At 53.0% G+C, this 19780-nt stretch overlaps 1 protein-coding gene across 1 annotated transcript; it reads left to right on the top strand.

The window, feature by feature from the left end:
• Window positions 1-220: 220 nt before the first annotated feature.
• Window positions 221-19340, top strand: WDR5 (WD repeat domain 5). Its single transcript, XM_068169393.1, has 14 exons — window positions 221-364; window positions 2972-3186; window positions 4454-4562; window positions 5899-5972; window positions 9780-9869; window positions 10516-10605; window positions 11769-11852; window positions 13021-13076; window positions 13218-13264; window positions 14833-14908; window positions 15066-15099; window positions 15557-15631; window positions 16617-16704; window positions 17805-19340. Exons 2-14 carry the CDS (start codon window positions 3106-3108, stop codon window positions 17903-17905), a joined length of 1005 nt encoding a protein of 334 aa, XP_068025494.1. The 5' UTR covers window positions 221-364; window positions 2972-3105; the 3' UTR covers window positions 17906-19340.
• Window positions 19341-19780: the final 440 nt, after the last annotated feature.

The raw sequence follows: 19780 nt of genomic DNA, 5'->3' as shown, positions 1-19780 counted from the left end.
GCCACCGGATCCCGCCTGCCTACCCCCCTCTGTGGAGCCTCCCAGCGAGGCCAGAGGAAAAGGCCGCAGCCAAGCCTGCGCCTGCGCCTGCCGCTTTAAACCGCCGCCCGCCCGCGCTCGCCTTCGCAGCACTTTTGGCTCTCGGGCCCATCCGTAGCCCTCCCGGGAGAGAGCGGCATTGTGCAGCCTTTGGCCCACACCGCGCATGCGCCGTCCCACATTCCCCCGCCTGGCGGCCCCGGAGCTGCCGCCGCCGCCGCCGCGTTGCCCCCTCCCCTTCCCGCGGCCGCGCTCCTCCTCGCCGCGGAGGAGGCGGCGGCACCGCCACCTCCGCCTGTTCCCCTTCCCTTCCCCCTTTCCCCCGGTAAGTCACCGCGAAGCGCAGGGCGGGGGTTTGGGGATCGGGCCGGTTTCTCCTCCCGTCTCCTCACCAAGCGCCGGGCTCCCGCAAGCGCCGTTCCCCGCGCGCGGCGCCGCCTTCCCTCAGGAGCCCACTCCCCCCCTTCACCCCCCCTCCCCTTCCCCCCCCCCCTTTCCTCCTTCTCCGGCTCCTTTCCCGCCTCCTCCTCGCGGGGGGCGCGCGCACCGATCCCGCGCGCGCCGCGGGCGGGAGGCTCCGCAGCCCGGTGGGACCCCTCCCGCGGCCCGGGATCCCCACACACACACCCCACACCCCCCCAAAGTTTGGTGTTCCCCCGAAGGAAACTTGCCTTCCCCCCTCAGCCCCGAGCGCGGCCAGGCGAGGGCGGGTGGGAGAGGGGCGTTGGTTGGTAGCCGGCGGCCTGGTGCTGCCGTGTCGGTACCGCATGGGCAGCCGTGGGGATTGTGCCGCTGCTGGGAGGTGGTAGGGAACGCGCCGCGACCCCCGGGAGACCCTCGGGGCTGGCAGCTGGGGTCCTGCTGGAAGGGGGGGGCGTGGTGCTGGTGGGGTGCTGGTGGAGGGGTGGGAGCTGCTGGAAGGGTGCGAGCTGCTGGAGGGGCGATCGTGGAGCGGGGGCAGATGCGGGGGGTGGGTTGCTGCTGGAGGGGGGGCAGATGCCGGGGGGGTACTGGTGGAGGGGTGGCAGATGCCGGGGGGTTGCTGGTGGAGGGGGGGCAGATGCCGGGGGGTTGCTGGTGGAGGGGGGGCAGATGCCGGGGGGTTGCTGGTGGAGGGGGGGCAGATGCCGGGGGGTTGCTGGTGGAGGGGGGGCAGATGCCGGGGGGTTGCTGGTGGAGGGGTGGCAGATGCCGGGGGGTTGCTGGTGGAGGGGTGGCAGATGCCGCGGGGTTGCTGGTGGAGGGGGGGCAGATGCCGGGGGGTTGCTGGTGGAGGGGTGGCAGATGCCGCGGGGTTGCTGGTGGAGGGGGGGCAGATACCGGGGGGTTGCTGGTGGAGGGGGGGCAGATGCCGGGGGGTTGCTGGTGGAGGGATGGCAGATGCCGGGGGGTTGCTGGTGGAGGGATGGCAGATGCCGGGGGGTTGCTGGTGGAGGGGTGGCAGATGCCGGGGGGTTGCTGGTGGAGGGGGGGCAGACGCCGGGGGGCGGGAGCTGCTGGAGGGCTAGAAGCTGCTGGAGAGGTGGGAGATGCTGAAGGGGTGCTGGTGAAGGGACGGGAGCTGCTGCTGGAGGAGATGGCTGGAGGGGTGTGGGCTGCTGGAGCTCAGGGTTCTGCAGGGGGATGCTGTGGTGCTGAGTGCTGGCAGTGAGATCCACGCTCGTCGAAGTTCCCAGGTTAACTCCAGATGGAACAGCTCTAATCTGCATTAGGAAACTTGAATTTCTTATTGTTGTGACCAGCAGTTTATGCGTGGTGTGGGGAGAGGGCTGATTACAGCAGGCAGGCAACTGGTGGTGCCTTGCTCTGCACCCTCCCGAGGAGGAGATGCTTCAAATGCCAGCAGTTGCTGGAAGAGCAAATGCTCCTGCTCCCAAACCTGCTGCCACCCCCGAAGAGAATGGTGCCAGTGATGAGCTGTGGGGACCGTACTCTGGAGACAGACCCTTGCAGCTTGAGCTGGAGGCTTCTCCAATGCTGAGCTAAACCTTGCTGAGCTGCAGTGGGGATTTGTTCCATCTGCAGCATCAACCCTGATTGCTGAGCGCTGGCACGGTGCAGGGTCAGGTTCTGTTACAGAAAGCGAGTCTGGTGAGACTAAGACAAGGCTGGCTTTCAGTCAGGTGGAGGTCTCAGGTGGGCGAGGGTGTGATTTGATGCTCAAACCATTTTTGGGGGGTGGGGGGAAATATGAGCCTGCAATAACTTGCATTGCAAGCAGGGTAGATTTAGATCAGACATCAGGAAGAAATTCGTCCTCATGAGACACTGGAACAGGTTGCCCACGGAGGCTGTGGATGCCTCCTCCCTGGAGGTGTTCAAGGCCGGGTTGGAAGGGGCTTTGAGCAGCCTGGGTTGGTGGGGGGTTTGTATCCCTTCCCTGGATGATCTTGAAAGGTCCCTTCCAGCCCAAACCATTCTGTGTTTCTATGAAGGAAAGGCCTTAAACTCTGGCAATGCCTGCTGGGTTTTGGCTTTGTCATGATCTTGTGTGCTGTAGCTCATTGAATCAGGGAAGGGAAGGCCCTGGAGGCTGTCCTCCCACCTTTGAGAGAGGCTGGTGTGCTTTGGTGGACTTGGCAGCACTGGCTTAGTGTTTGGACTTGATCTTAAAGGTCTTTACCCAAACAGCAACCTGAGCCATGCTGTGCTTCTGTGTGTTCAGAACATGGTAGCAATGTTTTGGGCACTGAGATGTGAAACCCCCTCCGCCTCTGGAAGCCTCTCTGATCTGTTTCTCCGGCGCGGAGCAGAGCGGAGGGAAGCTTCCCCAGACGCGCCGAAGGGATCTCGGTCTTCCACGTTGGCAGGCCTGAGGGCCTAAAACACTGCTGTGTGGCTGACCAGCTAGGGGAATCTGAGTTGGCTGGCCAGCTGCAGCTGGGCTGCTCTGCCCCTTCTCGCTGCTGAGAGTCTCCTCTTTGGTTTCCAGGTTTTCCTTGCAGCGCGGTTCTCCTCTCCGTGGCAAAGCGCTGCCTGCCTGCCTGCCTTTTTTTTTTTGAACTGAAGCAGTGCATTCATTCTCCCCTTCAAGCACCATAAGTCTCACTTGCCAGCTCCAGAACCATGGCAACAGAAGAAAAGAAGCCAGATGCAGAATCCACCAAAACACAATCTACTCCTTCCTCCTCGACCAATCAGAGCAAGGTGTGTGCGTGCGTGCGTGCGGCTCCGAACAATGTCCCTGTACACACACATGGCAGCTACCTGCATATGCAACAGGCAGGCCACAACCAGAGGGCTGAAGCCTCTTCAAGAGCTTCTCCAGATCTCTGCTGCTGTCTGAAAGCATGCAGAAGATGTGATGGGAAAGGCAGATGGAGCTCAGCCTCTTCCCCGGTGCCAGGGCTTTGGGGAAGCTCTCGCTAACGAAATGCTTCTTGTTGCTTTGAGCCTTCCAAAGGCTGAGTTGGTTTGTATCCTTGGCATGCCTTAAAGGTGGCTGGACAATGGGTGAATCCCCCACTGTGGTTGCAAAGTGGGGCAGCAGTCATTGTTGAGACTCTTTTGAGGCCTGCAGGTGCTCACAAAGGAGTTATTGTTGTCTGTGAAGCCTTCACAAGGGGTGAAAAGGGAGAAAAGAAGAAGGCAAGGTGGTTTGGGGTGGGAGAAATTGGGCTGTGATTTAATTCATGATAAGGATGAAAACTGCAAACACTTAAAGGCACTCCACAGATCAATACCAAGAGGGTTATTTCGATCTGTCAGGCGCTTTGTGGTCGGGCTGCTGGATTACTCTCAGCTGGGCTTTATTGGCTTGCATGAAATGAGTTGGTCTTGTGCCTACAACCCCAGACAGCAAGGGCAGCAAGCTGGTGAAGGGTCTGGAGAACAAATCTTGTGCTGAGGGAACTGGGATTGTTTAGCCTGGAGAAAAAGGAGGCTGAGGGGAGGCCTTCTGGCTCTCTGCACCTCCCTGCAAAGAGGTTGGAGCAAGGTGGGGTTGGTCTTCTCTTCCAAGCAGCTGGTGATAGGATGGGAGGAAACAGCTCAAGCTGTGCCAAAGGAGGTTTAGGTTGGACATTGAAAGAAACTTCTTCACTGAAAGGGTTCTCAAACACTGGAGCAGGCTGCCCAGGGAGGTGTTTGAATCCTCATCCCTGGAGGTGTTTAAAAGACACAGAGATGTGGTACTGAGGGCTGTGGTTTAGCAACAGGCTTGGCAGAGTTAGAGAAGAGTTGGCCCCAGTGATCTGAGAGGTCTTTTCCAATCAGTTCTGTGATTCTGGTTTGATTCTATAGTTTGTTGTTCTGGATTCAGAGGAGGGATGAGGGGAGGAATGTAAACACTGGGCTCTGATAGGGTGAAGATCCATGCAGTCCATGGCTGCAGTGACCCAGCCTGGCACAGAGCTTGCTGCTGAGATCCTAAGCTGGGCATTTCCTCAGCTCATTCATGGCTATTTTCTTGCAGCCTGCACCACTGAAACCAAACTACGCTCTCAAGTTCACCTTAGCAGGACACACAAAAGCAGTCTCCTCAGTAAAGTTCAGCCCCAATGGGGAGTGGCTTGCCAGCTCCTGTAAGTATTGCTGTCTTTGCAGCTCATTTAAATGGGGGGCCTTTGAGAGCTGCCTGCCTTTAGTGCTGTCTCCATCAGATGGGAGAAGCATGTCACGGGTCTTGCTCCAAAGGAACAAAGCCCAAGCTGTCAGTCTTGGGCATTATGTGCTTCAAGCTTTTTCAGCTCTGCTGCTTTGAGCACAGGGTCTGTGTGTTGCCTTGCTGCAGAGTCCTCACCTTTCTTTACTGAGCAAATGGGCAAAAAGCAAACACAGGGTTCTTCTCCTGTGCAGAGAAACCCCAGGTGCTTTGCTGTAGTCAGTAAAGACACAGCCTAAGCTCTTAAATTAAACATTGTGGTGTGTGCAGCATCTTCAGGCAAAGCTTAGCTCTGGGAGGTGAGGAAGGTAGCTTTGTGCTGCTGGACTGGGCTGCAGAGTGTGGTGTGGAGGACTGACCACACGCTTCTGTCAGCATGCCTGTGGTGTTCAATACCTGAGAGCCTTTCACTGCCCCCCTGAAGGGTACAGAAGGTTATTCTCAAGAGCATTTCACTATTTACTGCCTTAAGTGGCAGGTCAAGTCCTCTTCCTGTCAGCTTTACTGCCTCCTAAAAGTTTTTGGGCAGTCAATATTGCTGACAGCTTTCCTTTGAGAATGTGATTATCTGTCCCTGGGGTATCCAGGGAGGATCTGGATGTCAGGAAAGGGCAATTGGAGAGGACATTGTTGGATATGAGGGTGAGGGCCACTTGAACATCTTCCAGACATGGGAATGACTTAGATCTTTGGTTCAACTGCGTGTTGCTTTACAACCAGTGCAGTGAGCCCTATACAAATCACTTCTAGCTGGAAGTATCCTCATAAAAGTCCCTTCTCTCCTCGCCCACCCAGGTTTGGCAACCTCTTTCTCTGGCAAATATCAATCTCTGGTGTGTCTTGCAGGTTAACATGGATAAATCTGCTGGGGGGATTTGCAGGCCTTAACTCAGTCCAGCTTGGGGTGTGATTTTTGTTCCTTTTGGGGCAAAAGCCTTGCAGCATTCCTCTGGAGCAGTGCTGCTCTTAACCACTGGCAGCCTAAAACAAATGTAGAAGCCCAAGTTGTCATCAGAGGGAAACTAAAGCTCTGGAGGCTCTGTGCATTCCAGGCAGTTGATGTCATCTCAGCTGTTGCAGCCTGGTGTGGAAGAAACTGTTCTGTACCAATCACATCCTATGGAGAGACTCAGGTCTGCCTGGGGAGGCAGAACTGCTCAGTGGCTGCAGGGTAGCTAACACATTTCATGGCACCTGGAGGGGACAGCTGTGTCTTGGAGTGCTGCTCATCTTTTAACTGGCACATTCTTTTCCAGCTGCTGACAAGCTCATTAAAATTTGGGGAGCATATGATGGCAAGTTTGAAAAAACAGTCTCTGGCCATAAACTGGTGAGTATGAGGAGATCCCTCTGTCTGTGGGCATGGATTTGCCTGGGAAGAGTTTTGCTTGCTTTTCCTCCCCCCCAGAAATCTTCCATTCTTGGTCAATTTGACTTGTAAAAGGTTTGGTTTTCGGTCTTCTTTGCACTACTTGGTTTACACAGCCCCTGTGCAGCAGCCTGGAGCTGGAATTGCTGAAGTAACACCAGGTCAGGCTGGAAATGTGGGTGAAGTGCAGGCTGCTGGTGAAGTACCTGCATGCACACTGCCTGCCCACTTCCCTGGGTCCCTCCATTTCAGCAGCACCAACCTCAGTCATGGGGCTGTGCTTTCACAGGATCATGGAATTGAATCACAGAATTGTCAGGGTTGGAAGGGACCTCAAGGCTCAGCCAGTTCCAACCCCCCTGCCATGGCCAGGGACACCTCACACCACAGCAGGTTGCTCACAGCCACCTCCAGCCTGGCTGCAAACACCTCCAGGCAGGAGGCTGCCACCACCTCCCTGGGCAACCTGTGCCAGGCTCTCACCACCCTCATGGGGAACAGCTTCTTCCTAACATCCAATCTGAATCTCCTCACTTCTAGTTTTCCTCCATCCCCCCCAGTCCTATCACTCCCTGACACCCCCAAAAGTCCCTCCCCAGCTTTCTTGTAGCCACCTGCAGATCCTGGAAGGCCACAAGTAGGTCTCCTCAGAGCCTTCTCCGGACTGAACAACCCCAACTCCCTCAGTCTCACCTCATAACAGAGGAGCTCCAGCCCTTTAATCATCTTTGTGGCCCTTCTCTGGACATGCTCCAGCACCTCCAGATCCTTCCTGTAATAGAGGCTCCAGAACTGGACACAGTGCTTCAGGTGTGGTCTCCCCAGAGCAGAGCAGAGAAGGAGAATCCCCTCCCTGGCCCTGCTGGCTCTGTTTCTCCTGCTGCAGCCCAGGATGTGATTTGCTTTCTGGGCAGCAAGAGCACACTGCTGGCACATGTTGAGCTTCTCATCTGCCAGCACCCCCAGGTCCTTTTCTTCAGGGCTGCTCTCAAGCCAATCCCTGCCCAGCCTATATTGGTGCCTGGGATTGCCCAGACCCAGATGCAAGACCTTGCACTTGGTCTTGTTGAACCTCAGGAGGTTGTCATGGGCCCAGCTCTGCAGCCTGTCCAGGTCCCTCTGGGTGGCCTCCCTTCCCTCCAGCTGTCTGCTGCACCACACAGCTTGGTGTCCTCAGCAAACTTCCTGAGGGTGTGCTCAATGCCACTGTCTATAGCACCAACAAAGATGTGAAACAAGCCTGAGGCTGTGCTCAGTGCCACTGTCCATGGCACCAACAAGGATGTGAAACAAGCCTGAGGCTGTGCTCAGTGCCACTGTCCATGGCACTAACAAAGATGTGAAACAAGCCTGAGGCTGTGCTCAGTGCCACTGTCCATGGCACCAACAAAGATGTGAAACAAGCCTGAGGCTGTGCTCAGTGCCACTGTCCATGGCACCAACAAAGATGTGAAACAAGCCTGAGGCTGTGCTCAGTGCCACTGTCCATGGCACCAACAAAGATATGGAACAAGCCTGAGGCTGTGCTCAGTGCCACTGTCCATGGCACCAACAAAGATGTGAAACAAGCCTGAGGCTGTGCTCAGTGCCACTGTCCATGGCACCAACAAAGATATGGAACAAGCCTGAGGCTGTGCTCAGTGCCACTGTCCATGGCACCAACAAAGATGTGAAACAAGCCTGGTGCCAGTGCTGATCCCTGAGGGACTCCACTTGTCACTGGCCTCCACTTGGCCATGGAGCCATTGGCAGCCTCCCTGTGGGTGCAGCTGGCTTTCCTGGGTGGAAGTCCCTGTCAGCTCTTACCACTGTGTCCTGCTCCATCTTCCCTCTGTGTGTGGAGGGGGATGGGAATGCCATTTAAGGAGACTGCCCTTTTCTTGTGGCTTTGCCTACACAAACACACCACTTACTCATTCTGCAAAGTTCTGAAGGAAGCACAAATCCCAGACCCTTTGGGGTTTGCATTCAGAAGTTCCTTACACACTGAAGTTTCCTAAGCAAGGATAAAGATTTGCCAGAAAGAAATAAAAAGAATAGGATCTTCTTTTTCTCCAGCCTTTAGGGGCTCAGAATGTAAAGAGCAAAGCATTTCCCATGAGGAGAAGCCAGCCAGAGTGGTTTCTGTAGCACACTGCCAGGACACCAAATTACAGAGTGAAAGAGAGAATAGAATAGAATGGAATGGAATGGAATGGACTGGACCTTTGAGATCAAGTCCAACCTATCACCCAGCACCATCTGATCAGCTAAACCATGGCACCAAGTGCCCCATCTAGGCTCCTCTTAAACACCTCCAGGGATGGTGGCTCCACCACCTCCCTGGGCAGCACATCCCCATGGCCAATCTCTCTTGCTGAGAAGAATTTCTTCCTCACCTCCAGCCCAAACCTCCCCTGGCACAGCTTGAGACTGTGTCCTCTTGTTCTGGTGCTGCTTGCCTTGGAGAAGAGACCAACCCCCACCTGGCTACAACCTCCCCTCAGGGATTTGGAGAGAGCAAGAAGGTCTCCCCTGAGCCTCCTCTTCTCCAGGCTAAGCAACCCCAGCTCCCTCAGCCTCTCCTCACAGGGCTGTGCTCCAGATCCCTCCCCAGCTTTGTTGCCCTTCTCTGGACACCTTCCAGCAGCTCAATGTCCTTCTTAAACTGAGGAGCCCAGAACTGGACACAGGACTCAAGGTGTGGCCTAACCAGAGCTGAGCACAGGGCAGAATGACCTCCCTGCTCCTGCTGGCCACACTGTTCCTGATGCAGGCCAGGATGCCCTTGGCCTTCTTGGCCACCTGGGCACACTGCTGGCTTGTGTTCAGCTGCTGTCAACCACTACCCTCAGGTCCCTCTCTGCCTGGCTGCTCTCAGCCACTCTGACCCCAGCCTGTAGCACTGCCTGGGGTTGCTGTGGCCAATGTGTAGAACCTGGCACTTGGATGTGTTCAACCTCCTGCCCTTGGACCCTGCCCATCTGTGAATCTCAGGGAGTATCATAAAAGGTCCTTTTTCTAGATAGAATAATTGGTATGAAATCCAGGCCTGTCAAGCTGGAAAATGGAATCATTTCTTTGGCATACAAAACTTCTCTTTTGTCATTTCTGGGGCCTTGAGCAACCTGCTCTGGAAGCTGCCCCTGCCCCAGGCAGAGGGGTTGGAGCTAGGTGGTCTTTAAGGTCCCTTCCAACCCATACCACTCTGTGAGTCTGAATGCCAAGCAAGGGTGGTGGTGGCCACAGTCAGAGCTATGTGAACAAGCCCCTGAGGTTTTTGGAGTGTGTGGCTCAGCTTCAAATGGACAAGTGTCAAAGGAGCTCTCAGGAATAGAATAGAATAGGGATAGAAGAGAATAGGAATAGAATAGAATAGGAATAGAAGAGAATAGGAATAGAAGGGAAGGGAAGGGAAGAGGAGGGGAGAGGGGAAAGGGGAGGGGAGAGGAGAAGGGAAGGGGAGGGGAGGGGAGAGGAGAGGAGAGGAGAGAGGAGAGGAGAGGAGGAATAACATAGAATAGAAGAGAATAGGAATAGAAGAGAATAGGAGTAGAACAGAATAGGAATAGAATTGGAATGGAATGGAATGGAATGGAATGGAATGGAATGGAATGGAATGGACCAGACCAGGTTGGAAGAGACCTTCAAGATCAATGAATTGCCAGCTCTGAATGCTGAGTTCTCTCTCAGGCTCCAGCTGAACATGAGATGCAGCCTGTGCTGCCTGCTTTTCTGTGCCAGTGAGCAAACAGAGCTGAGAATGAGAGTTGTTTCCTTTTGTTTCAGGGCATCTCTGATGTTGCTTGGTCATCAGATTCCAACCTTCTTGTCTCTGCCTCTGATGACAAAACTCTCAAAATCTGGGATGTAAGCTCGGTAAGGGTAGCAGCTCACTCGCCTTCCTTCTCCTCTGCTTTGGCATCTTAGCTCATGGTCTTCTGAGAGGCAGCTGTGATGTGCTGTGATCAGAGAAGGTAGACTTTGAAGCACTGGCTCCTCTCTGGGTGGTGGTCTTCCCTGCTTGCAAGGATCTGCTGGTTGAATGAGGCCTTGAGGGAGTTGTGCTCTCTGCTTTTGGGATGCTTCTGGGCACCACGAGGAGTCTGCTTATCTGCTGAGAGCACTCAGGCCTTATGGTGGCAGTGCAGCTGCAGGCTTCCTTTCTGGAGGCAGCCTCTCAGGGTGCAACCTCCATACTGTAGCTTCACTTCTTGCCTCTCTCCCTCATCCTTTTCTGTGATCACAATGAGAGGTGGACAACTGGGTTGAATTTTGAGTGGGTAATTTAAACTTCTTGGTCCTCCTGGGTTGCCCAAAGGGTTTCCAGCAGTCATTAACAATGGGTTGAGGTTTGGGTCTTTTCTCCTCCCCTGTTGTTTTGCTGCAGCTGGCCCTCTCCCCATCTCAGCCTGGGGTTAGGGCTTGGGTGCTGCATGGTGATTAACCTCAGTGCAGCTTACCCCAGCTGCATTTATCATGCTGAAGGATGCTGCCTGTTTAACTCTGCTCCATTTTATTGCAGGGTAAGTGCTTGAAGACATTGAAAGGGCACAGCAACTACGTTTTCTGCTGCAACTTCAACCCTCAGTCAAACCTCATCGTCTCTGGATCCGTGAGTGATTGGTTGTCATCCATCTCCTTTGTGCAAAGCAAGAGCTGCACACCCCTCTCAGCTGGCACCAAAGGGCACAGGCAGGCCCTTTTAGGCATCCTGGGCACAGCACTAAATCACAGTCACAGCTTTCTTCTCTTAGCAGGATGTTGTGATGAGTGTAGCACAGACTTTATGGTTGGAGTGGCACTGGGTTGCTACCAGCGGGGTCCACGTGGTGCAGTTTGTAGGCATGCAGAATTTATGGTGCAACTTCTCACTTCTGTCACCTAGATTCTAGCTTGAAGCACAAGTTCTAATCACCTGAACCCTCTGCAGATCAGGTCAGGTCTTGATTCAGGGTTTGCTGTCTCAATACAATTATCACCCAGGTTTGACTCACTCAATCCTCAGAGGAAGGTGTCCTCAGCTACTGATCTCCCTGTCCAGCAGCAGCTCTGGTCTATATTCCCCACTTAGGACTTTTAAGCTGCTTGGTTTCATAGAGTTCATAGTGCTCTGGATGTGATTATGTTTCCCTCTTCTGGGATGGGTGATCAGCACCACCAGGCTGGCCAAGTGCCTGCAGCCTTCAAGGCTGAGGAAGGGAGTAAGTCGGCCCAGTGCCCAGGAATCTTGGGGCTGGTGGGGAGGGGAGGAAGGAGAAATCTGTTTGCTTTGTCTGCTTGCTTCACAGGATTTTCAGGGCCTGTTAACAAGGGAAAAGGAATGAACACATGACCTGCTCAGGCACAGAGAATGGCAGCTTGCCTTGTAAAATGGCCTTAGCTGTGCTAGCCACGGTGCCAAGGGCTGGCAGCAGGGGATGCTACCAGTCACAACCCCTTCCCATTCCAATCCTCTGCCTTCCTCCACAAGCACAGCTTGTAGCCAGGTTAAACTGCCCAGTGCCACTGCTGTCTCTGCTTGGGGACACAGTCACTCCCTTAACCCATCCTCCACATGCAGCTTTCCTGTGTGGAGAGGAAGAGCTCAGGGAGCTCTCTTCCCCAGCCTGCTGGTTTCGCCCTGGGGTGGGGTTTGCCTCCTTGCTGCTGCAGCGCAGCTGGAGGAAGGGCAGCTGTGTCCAGTCCAGCTGTGTCAAGCTCTAGTCAAGGTGTTAACCTTGCAGGCCTCAAACAGGTGCCTCAGTAAAGCACTTTGTGCCTTTCTCCCGTCTCCAGTTTGATGAGAGCGTGAGGATATGGGATGTGAAGACAGGGAAGTGCCTCAAGACGTTGCCTGCTCACTCTGACCCAGTTTCAGCTGTAAGTCCCTGCTGCTAAATCAATGCTCCAACTCTGCTTCTTTAGCTTAGCACAGCTCCTCTCCTGCCTCTCTTTGTGGCTTTCTGCTCTAGCTCTTGTTATTTTTAAGCCCTTGCACAGTGCAGTGAATAGGCTGGGGTGGATTTCCCAGTGGCCACTGCTCAACCAAAATGAAAGGAGCTCTGTGAGAGTGGCAGGGATTTGGGGCCTGGGTTATTATTCTGAGTGCAGTTCAAGGCAGTAAATTGATCTTGAAAGATATGGGGCTGCTTGAGGTGAAGAATCCCATGCCCTCAGAATGATAAGGTACTATCTCCCTGCTGTTGTTTGAGCAGCTAAGGCCCTCTGAACACAGTGTCTGTGTGTTCATGTGCTTAGCTTCTGAAGAAACATGGATTGGAGCCCCTGAGGCTTGAATAAACAGCTGTGAACATCCTTCCCTCTCTCTGTAATCATGCCAGGCAGGCTGAGGGGGGAAAGAAATTGTGGGGCTGGTGTTATCCCTCCAAACTCCTGCCTGGCTTTTGGCTCAGGGTGACTTACTGCTCCCATCCACCCACAGTGTCAGTAAGGGGAGAGAAATAGTATCATAGTATCATTCAGGGTTGGAAGGGACCACAAGGATCATCTAGTTCCAACCCCCATGCCATGGGCAGGGACACCCCACACTAGGTCAGCCTGGCCAGAGCCTCATCCAGCCTGGCCTTAAACACCTCCAGGGATGGGGCCTCAACCACCTCCCTGCACAACCCATCCCAGGGCTTCACCACTCTCATGGGGAAGAACTTCCTCCTCACATCCAGCCTGAATCTCCCCACCTCCAGCTTCATTCCATTCCCCCTAGTCCTATCACTACCTGAGATCCTGAGAAGTCCTTCCCCAGCCTTCCTGTAGGCCCCCTTCAGATCCTGGAAGGCCACAATGAGGTCACCTGGGAGCCTTCTCTTCTGCAGACTGAACAGCCCCAACTCCTTCAGTCTGTCCTCATAGGAGAGGTGCTCCAGCCCTCTGCTCATCCTTGTGGCCCTTCTCTGGACACCTTCCAGCACCTCCAGATCCCTCTTGTAATAGGGGCTCCAGAACTGGACACAGTACTTCCAGTGGAGCTTAAAAAGTCATCTTTCTGAGCAGCAGGGCAGTTGATTGTTGGCCTTTTGTGCTGTTTCAGGTGCATTTTAACCGGGATGGATCCCTGATAGTGTCAAGTAGCTATGATGGACTCTGGTAAGTCTGTGTCACAGCTCAAATCTTCTGCATTTCATAAAAGAAAAGGATATTTGGGGTTGTTTTCTTAAAGCTTGTGATGATAAAATGAGAGCAGAGACTTCCAAACCCCCAGTGATGCCTCTCCTGTGTTTTTGACAGTCGAATCTGGGATACAGCATCAGGCCAGTGCTTGAAAACACTGATCGGTGAGTAGGAACATTTCATAGAGTCATAGAACTGTCAGGGTTGGAAGGCACCTCAAGGCTCAGCCAGTCCCAACCCCCTGCCATGGCCAGGGACACCTCACAGCAGGTTGCTCACAGCCACCTCCAGCCTGGCTGCAAACGCCTCCAGGCATGAGGCTGCCACCACCTCCCTGGGCAACCTGTGCCAGGCTCTCACCACCCTCATGGGGAACAACTTCTTCCTCACATCCAACCTGAATCTATCCATCTCTAGTTTTGCTCCATCCCCCCCAGTCCTATCACTCCCTGACACCCTCAAAAGTCCCTCCCCAGCTTTCTTGTAGCCCCCTTCAGATCCTGGAAGGCCACAATTAGGTCTCCTGGGAGCCTTCTCTTCTCCAGACTGAACAGGCCCAGCTCCCTCAGTCTCTCCTCATAACAGAGGAGCTCCAGCCCTTTAATCATCTTTGTGGCCCTTCTCTGGACATGCTCCAGCACCTCCAGATCCTTCCTATAATAGAGGCTCCAGAACTGGACACAGTGCTCCAGGTGTGGTCTTCCCAGAGCAGAGTAGAGAGGGAGAATCCCCTCCCTGGCCCTGCTTCTCTTGCTGCAGCCCAGGATGAGATTTGCTTTCTGGGCAGCAAGAGCACACTGCTGGCACATGTTGAGCTTCTCATCCATGTTTCTTCTTTGTGCTCTGTATTTTGCTCTTCACTTGGGACATAGATGTTTTGCACTGGGCACAGTGGCTTCTTTAAGCTCTATTTTCCTGTCTTGCCACCATTCTGTTAGCAGAGTGTTGTCCTGTCTGTTGCAGTAAGAGGAACTATCCTCTCATGAGTGGAAATAAGCTCTGAGTGTTGTGTAGTAGGATCCTAGAATGGCTCAGGTTGGAAGGGAGCTCAGAGATCATCTACTGCAACCTCCCCACCATGGGCAGGGACATCTCTCAGACTCAGCTGCTCAAGGCCTCATCCAACCTGGCCTTGACCATCTCCAGGGAGGAGGCAGCCACAACCTCCCTGGGCAGCCTGGGCCAGAGTCTCACCACCCTGATTAAGTGAAGAACTCCTTCCTAAGGTCCAGTCTCACTCAGTGAAACAGCAAACTGTTGTCCAAACAAATCCTCTGGCTGGGGGACAACACAACTGTGGCCTGGTTAATGCTGCTTTTGCTTTTGATTTGGTTTTTCCCCACTGGTTAATGCTGCTTTTGCTTTTGATTTGGTTTTTCCCCACTGGTTAATGCTGCTTTTGCTTTTGATTTGGTTTTTCCTCACTGGTTAATGCTGCTTTTGCTTTTGATTTGGTTTTTCCCCACTGGTTAATGCTGCTTTTGCTTTTGATTTGGTTTTTCCCCACTGGTTAATGCTGCTTTTGCTTTTGATTTGGTTTTTCCTCACTGGTTAATGCTGCTTTTGCTTTTGATTTGGTTTTTCCTCACTGGTTAATGCTGCTTTTGCTTTTGATTTGGTTTTTCCCCACTGGTTAATGCTGCTTTTGCTTTTCATTTGTTTTTTCCCCACTGGTTAATGCTGCTTTTGCTTTCCTTTGTCACTTCTTGATGTCGTTTTCTTCTCCCTGTAGATGATGATAACCCTCCTGTGTCTTTTGTGAAGTTCTCCCCCAATGGCAAATACATTTTAGCTGCAACTTTGGACAAGTAAGTACTTCAGAAACCCAAGGGGAAAAAAAAGTCTCCCAGGCTTGGAAGTGTTTTGAGTATCAGAGAAAATGATTTTGCTGCTCTTAATCATCATCAAAAGACCTCAACATCTTTCTTTCTTTGTTTTTTTCCCCCCTCCCCTGTTGTTTTCTAGCACTCTTAAACTTTGGGACTACAGCAAAGGAAAGGTAAAACCAACCCTGCCTTGCTCTGTGGACTTAGCTAAGCTTATGGGAGAACCTGGGTTTCATAGGAGCTTTTTAAACCTGCTTGAGATGTTGTGGATAACAGAATTTGTTACCCTTTTAGTGGGGAGGATTGAAAATGCCTTTGAGGAAGGGAAAAAAAGAAGCCAGGGGTGGTTGGACTCCTAAATAGCCCCCCAAACCCATTGAATAAAACTCAATTCCTCCATGCTTCTCTTCATGGACAACAAACTGCTGTGGCTCTCTTGGTGGTAGGGACAGCTTCAGGGTTGTGCTGTTGGGTTCCTCAGAATTGTTTAGTGTTACAGGGCAGGGATGGCCTCTGCATCCTCCAGATAAGCTGGCAGGGTGGGAAGCACAAGCAGATCTGTTCAGTCTGCTGTGACTTGAGGAAACAGCTTCCCAGCTGTGCTCATGGCTTGTGGCTCTTCCTTTTCAGTGCCTGAAGACCTACACAGGACACAAAAATGAGAAGTATTGCATATTTGCTAATTTCTCTGTTACTGGTGGAAAGGTGAGTGGGGTTTGGGTTTTGAGGTGCTTCTGGGCCCATGTGATGCTTTTCTCTGTGGAAGAAGCAGGGGCTTGGGGATGGGAAAACCTCCTTTGATGCCTGCTTCATAGGTACCAGAGTGCAGTGGGGAAGAGAGTGTTCTAGAAGTGTTCTGAGCACTCTGGTCATAGAATTGATTGAGGTGGGGAGGGACCTTTGAAGCTCATTCAGTCAAACTCCCCTGCAGTCAGACGTCTGCAACTGGAGCAGGTTGCTCAGAGCCCCAAACAACCTGACCCAGAATGGTTCCAGGGATGGGGCAGCTCCCACCTCTCTGGGCAAGCAGGGCCAGGGTCTCATCACTCTGTGTCAGAAATGTCTTCCTCCTCTCTAGGCTGAACCTCCCTCTGGTAGTTCAAGCCATCCCCCCTTGTCCTGTCACTGCACTCCCTGATCAAGAGTCCCTCAGCATCTTTTTAAATGGCCACTTTAAGTACTTGAAAGGCCACCAGAAGGCTTCCTTGGAGCCTTCTCTTCCCCAGGCTGAACAACCCTAACTCTGTCAGCCTGGTGTTGGTCTCTAGGTGGACTCAGTGCCCCATGGCAGGCTCCTGCTGCTGCAGCAGTAGCAGAGAACCTTCCTGCAGCAGGAGGGCAGCTGCTTGTCTGTGGGGTGGCCACAGCCACACAGCTGTCAGCTGATAGGTTGGTGTGTTCTGGTTGAGGTGACACAACAAATGAGCAGAGGTGAAGTCCTTACACAGATCCATCTGAGCACTTCTTGCTCTGTTGCTTTTCCTCCTCCTCTGACACAGGCCAGGGTGGGACAAAGCTTTCTGCTGCCTGTGTGCTCTGAATAGAGGCTGAGAGAATGAAACCCATCAAGCATGTTGGAAGTGTTGAGATGATGCTGATGAAATGTTTCACCTGGAGCTAAGGAGGAAGATTAACTGTTGTGTTTTGTTGTGTTTCTTGTTTGTTTGCCCCTTTTTTTCTGCCCCTCCAGTGGATTGTGTCTGGCTCAGAAGACAACCTGGTTTACATTTGGAACCTTCAGACAAAAGAGATTGTACAGAAATTACAAGGACACACAGGTGTGGAGGAGGATTTGGGGGTTTAACTGATGGAACATCCCTTGTGGCAGCTTGTGCAGAGGGCAGAGCTGGAAGCTGTTTGTGAATAATGTGTTTGGAGTTCTGAGAGGTGGAAGGAAGCCTTTGGCTGTGCTGGGTTTTGAAGTGCAGTAGCAATAAGTTGGAAGAGGCCTCAGGGATCATCTACTCCAACCACCCCACCAGGGGCAGGGGCACCTCTCAACTAGATTCAGCTGCTCAAGGCCTCATCCAACCTGGCCTTGAATACCTCCAGGGAGGGAGGAGGCATCCCCAGCCTCCCTGGGCAGCCTGTGGCAGACTCTCACCACCCTTGTACTGAAGAACTTCCTCAGCTCCAACCCTGCTCTGCCTCAGCTTCAGACCATTCCTTGTCCTGTCTTTAGACACCTTCAGGAGAAATCCTTCTGTAGCCTTCCTGTAAGATCCCTTCAGGTACTGGAAGGCAGCCCTAAGGTCCCCCTGGCGTCTTCTCCAGGCTGAACACCACCAGCTCCCTCAGCCTGTGCTCCCAGCAGAGCTGCTTGGATCATCTTCATTTGTCTTTGGGATGTGCTGCCCAGGGAGGTGGTGGAGTCCCCATCCCTGGAGGTGTTCAAGAGGGGACTGGATGTGGCACTTGGTGCCATGTCATGAGGTCTGTGGTGACAGGTTGGACTTGATGATCTTTGAGGTCTCTTCCAACCTCAGTGATGCTGTGAGACTGTGATCTTCATTCATCATTGGGATGTGCTGCCCAGGGAGGTGGTGGAGTCACCGTCCCTGGAGGTGTCCAAGAGGGGACTGGATGTGGCACTTGGTGCCATGGTCTAGTCATGAGGTCTGTGGTGACAGGTTGGACTTGATGATCTTTGAGGCCTCTTCCACCCTTGGTGATGCTGTGATCTTTGTGGCCTCCTCTGGCCTCACTCCACCAGCTCCAGGTGCTCGGGGCCGGCAGAACCGGAGGCAGGATCGGAGGTGGGGGGAGGGGATGGGGGGGTCTCAGCAGAGGAGAGGCAAGCTGGGAGGCAAGCTTTTTACCTTCTGTGAGTAATGTTTCTCCCTTTTTTTCCCCCTTTCCTTCCTTTCTCTTTGCTCAGACGTGGTCATCTCCACAGCTTGCCACCCGACAGAGAACATCATCGCCTCGGCGGCGCTAGAAAACGACAAAACGATCAAACTGTGGAAGAGTGACTGTTAAACACCACCCCCCCTCCCCTCCCCTCCCCTTCCACCCACCCCCCCTTTTCTGGGCATCACTTCAGAGACTGTCAGGACAAAAAATAGAATATGTTTTTAAAAAAAACCTATGAAAACAAAAAAAAGAACAAAAAAAAACCCCACAAAGACAAAAAAAAACCCAAAGCAAACTCCCTCCCTCCCCCCCCCCCTCCAAAACTCTTCCCCTCCCCCCATCAAAAGGTGAGGAGAAGAAATCCAAGGTAGCAAAGAGCCTGAAGAAGCTTTGCCTCAAGTGGTTTCTTGTTGGCCTTTAGCCCCAAAGGGAACAGCTGTGGTGGTGGTGGTGGTGGGGGGGGGGGGAGAAAACCAAACCACGATCTTGAACTCCAGATGCAGCATCTCCTTTGTTTGTTTCCCCCCCCCACCACCCACCCCCTTGCCTGATCTGTTTTTTGCCAGGCAAATGGATCCTTCAGCTTTGGTTTGGAGCCTTCCTCCTCCTCCTCCTCCTGCCCCTTTTTACCCTCCCCTCCTCCCAGCTAGAGACAGAGATGCTGTGCTGCAGTGGCGTGGGGTCGCTCGAAGGAGGAGCTGCCAAGCCTGCTCGGTGCCAGCGCCTCCGCTCACCCAGCCCTAGAGGTGTGTGGAAGTTTGGGGGGGTTGTTGCTTTATTATTCCTTTGATGTTCACCATGCTTTTTTACTTCTAATGAATTATTTTATGGGGGGGGGGGGGAGAGGGAGGAGGGTTTAATATTATTATTATTATTATTTCCCCTCCTCCTTCCCCCCCTCCCCAAGAATGTAGATCCTAAGTTTCCCCTGGGAAGTTTTCTGCCTTGTTTGCAACTAGGGAGTGCTGCATCTTTCTGAAGGGTGCTTCGTTTCCAACACTCAGCTCAAACTTTGTGACCAAATAAAACCATAAAGTTCCAGAGGTTGGTTTTTTTTTTCCCCTCCCCACCCCTTCCCCTTTTTTTCCTGTCCCCTGACTTGATTCCTGTGGTGAAATCTCCTCTTGTATAGTCGCTGACCTCTCGTTACGTGTGTTTAATAGATGCTGTTCTAGAGCAGAGTTCCACAAAGTTCTTCTGTTAACCATTAAACTGAATCCTGCTTGTAGTTGGTCTTGGCATATCTTGACTTATTTTTCCATGCTCCCCACCCCCCCTCCTCCCCTTTCTCATCTGGTTCTAAAGCAAACTCAGCCAGCAGTGTACATTTATTTCAGTGTAAAAAGGAAACAAACAAACAAAACCAATCCCCACCCCCCCCCTACCCCCCAGACTTTTTGTATCTTGGAAATTCATGGTTCTGAAGCTGTATTGATGATGGCATGACTGTATCTCTCTCAGCCTTTGGTATCTCCTTCCCTTTTTTTTGTCACACCCACGTGGTATTTACAGCTCCAAAAATAACCGTCTGCCATAATAAAGAGGTGGGATTTTCTGTGTATGCCTGTGCCCAGAGTGTGTCACTGACCTCCAGGTGGCTGTGGCCAGAGGAACCTCCCTTGGGCTGGAGGAGGAAGTCGTCTGGGAGCCTCTCGGAGTGAGGAGGGGAGGAGGAAGAGGTGCAGAGAGGAGGAAAAGGGGTGGGAAAGAGGAAAAGGAGGGAGGGAAGAAGAGATGAAGAAAGGGAGCAGGAGGAGGATGAAGGAGAGAATATGAAAGGAGGAAGAGATGAAGGGGAGGAGGATGAAGAAGGGGAGAGTATGAAAGCAGGAAGAGATGAAGGGGAGAGTATGAAAGCAGGAAGAGGTGAAGGGGAGGAGGATGAAGAAGGGGAGAGTATGAAAGGAGGAAGAGATGAAGAAGGGGAGGCAGAGGAAGAAGGGGAGAGTATGAAAGGAGGAAGAGGTGAAGGGGAGGAGGATGAAGAAGGGGAACATATGA

Source organism: Melanerpes formicivorus, unplaced genomic scaffold (genome assembly GCF_026170545.1).
Source record: "Melanerpes formicivorus ecotype bairdi unplaced genomic scaffold, bMelFor1.0.p_v2 SCAF_181, whole genome shotgun sequence".
NCBI classification, from domain to species: Eukaryota; Metazoa; Chordata; class Aves; order Piciformes; family Picidae; genus Melanerpes; species Melanerpes formicivorus.
Note: the sequence above shows the minus strand (reverse complement) of the source record. Positions and strands in the feature narration are given on the sequence as shown.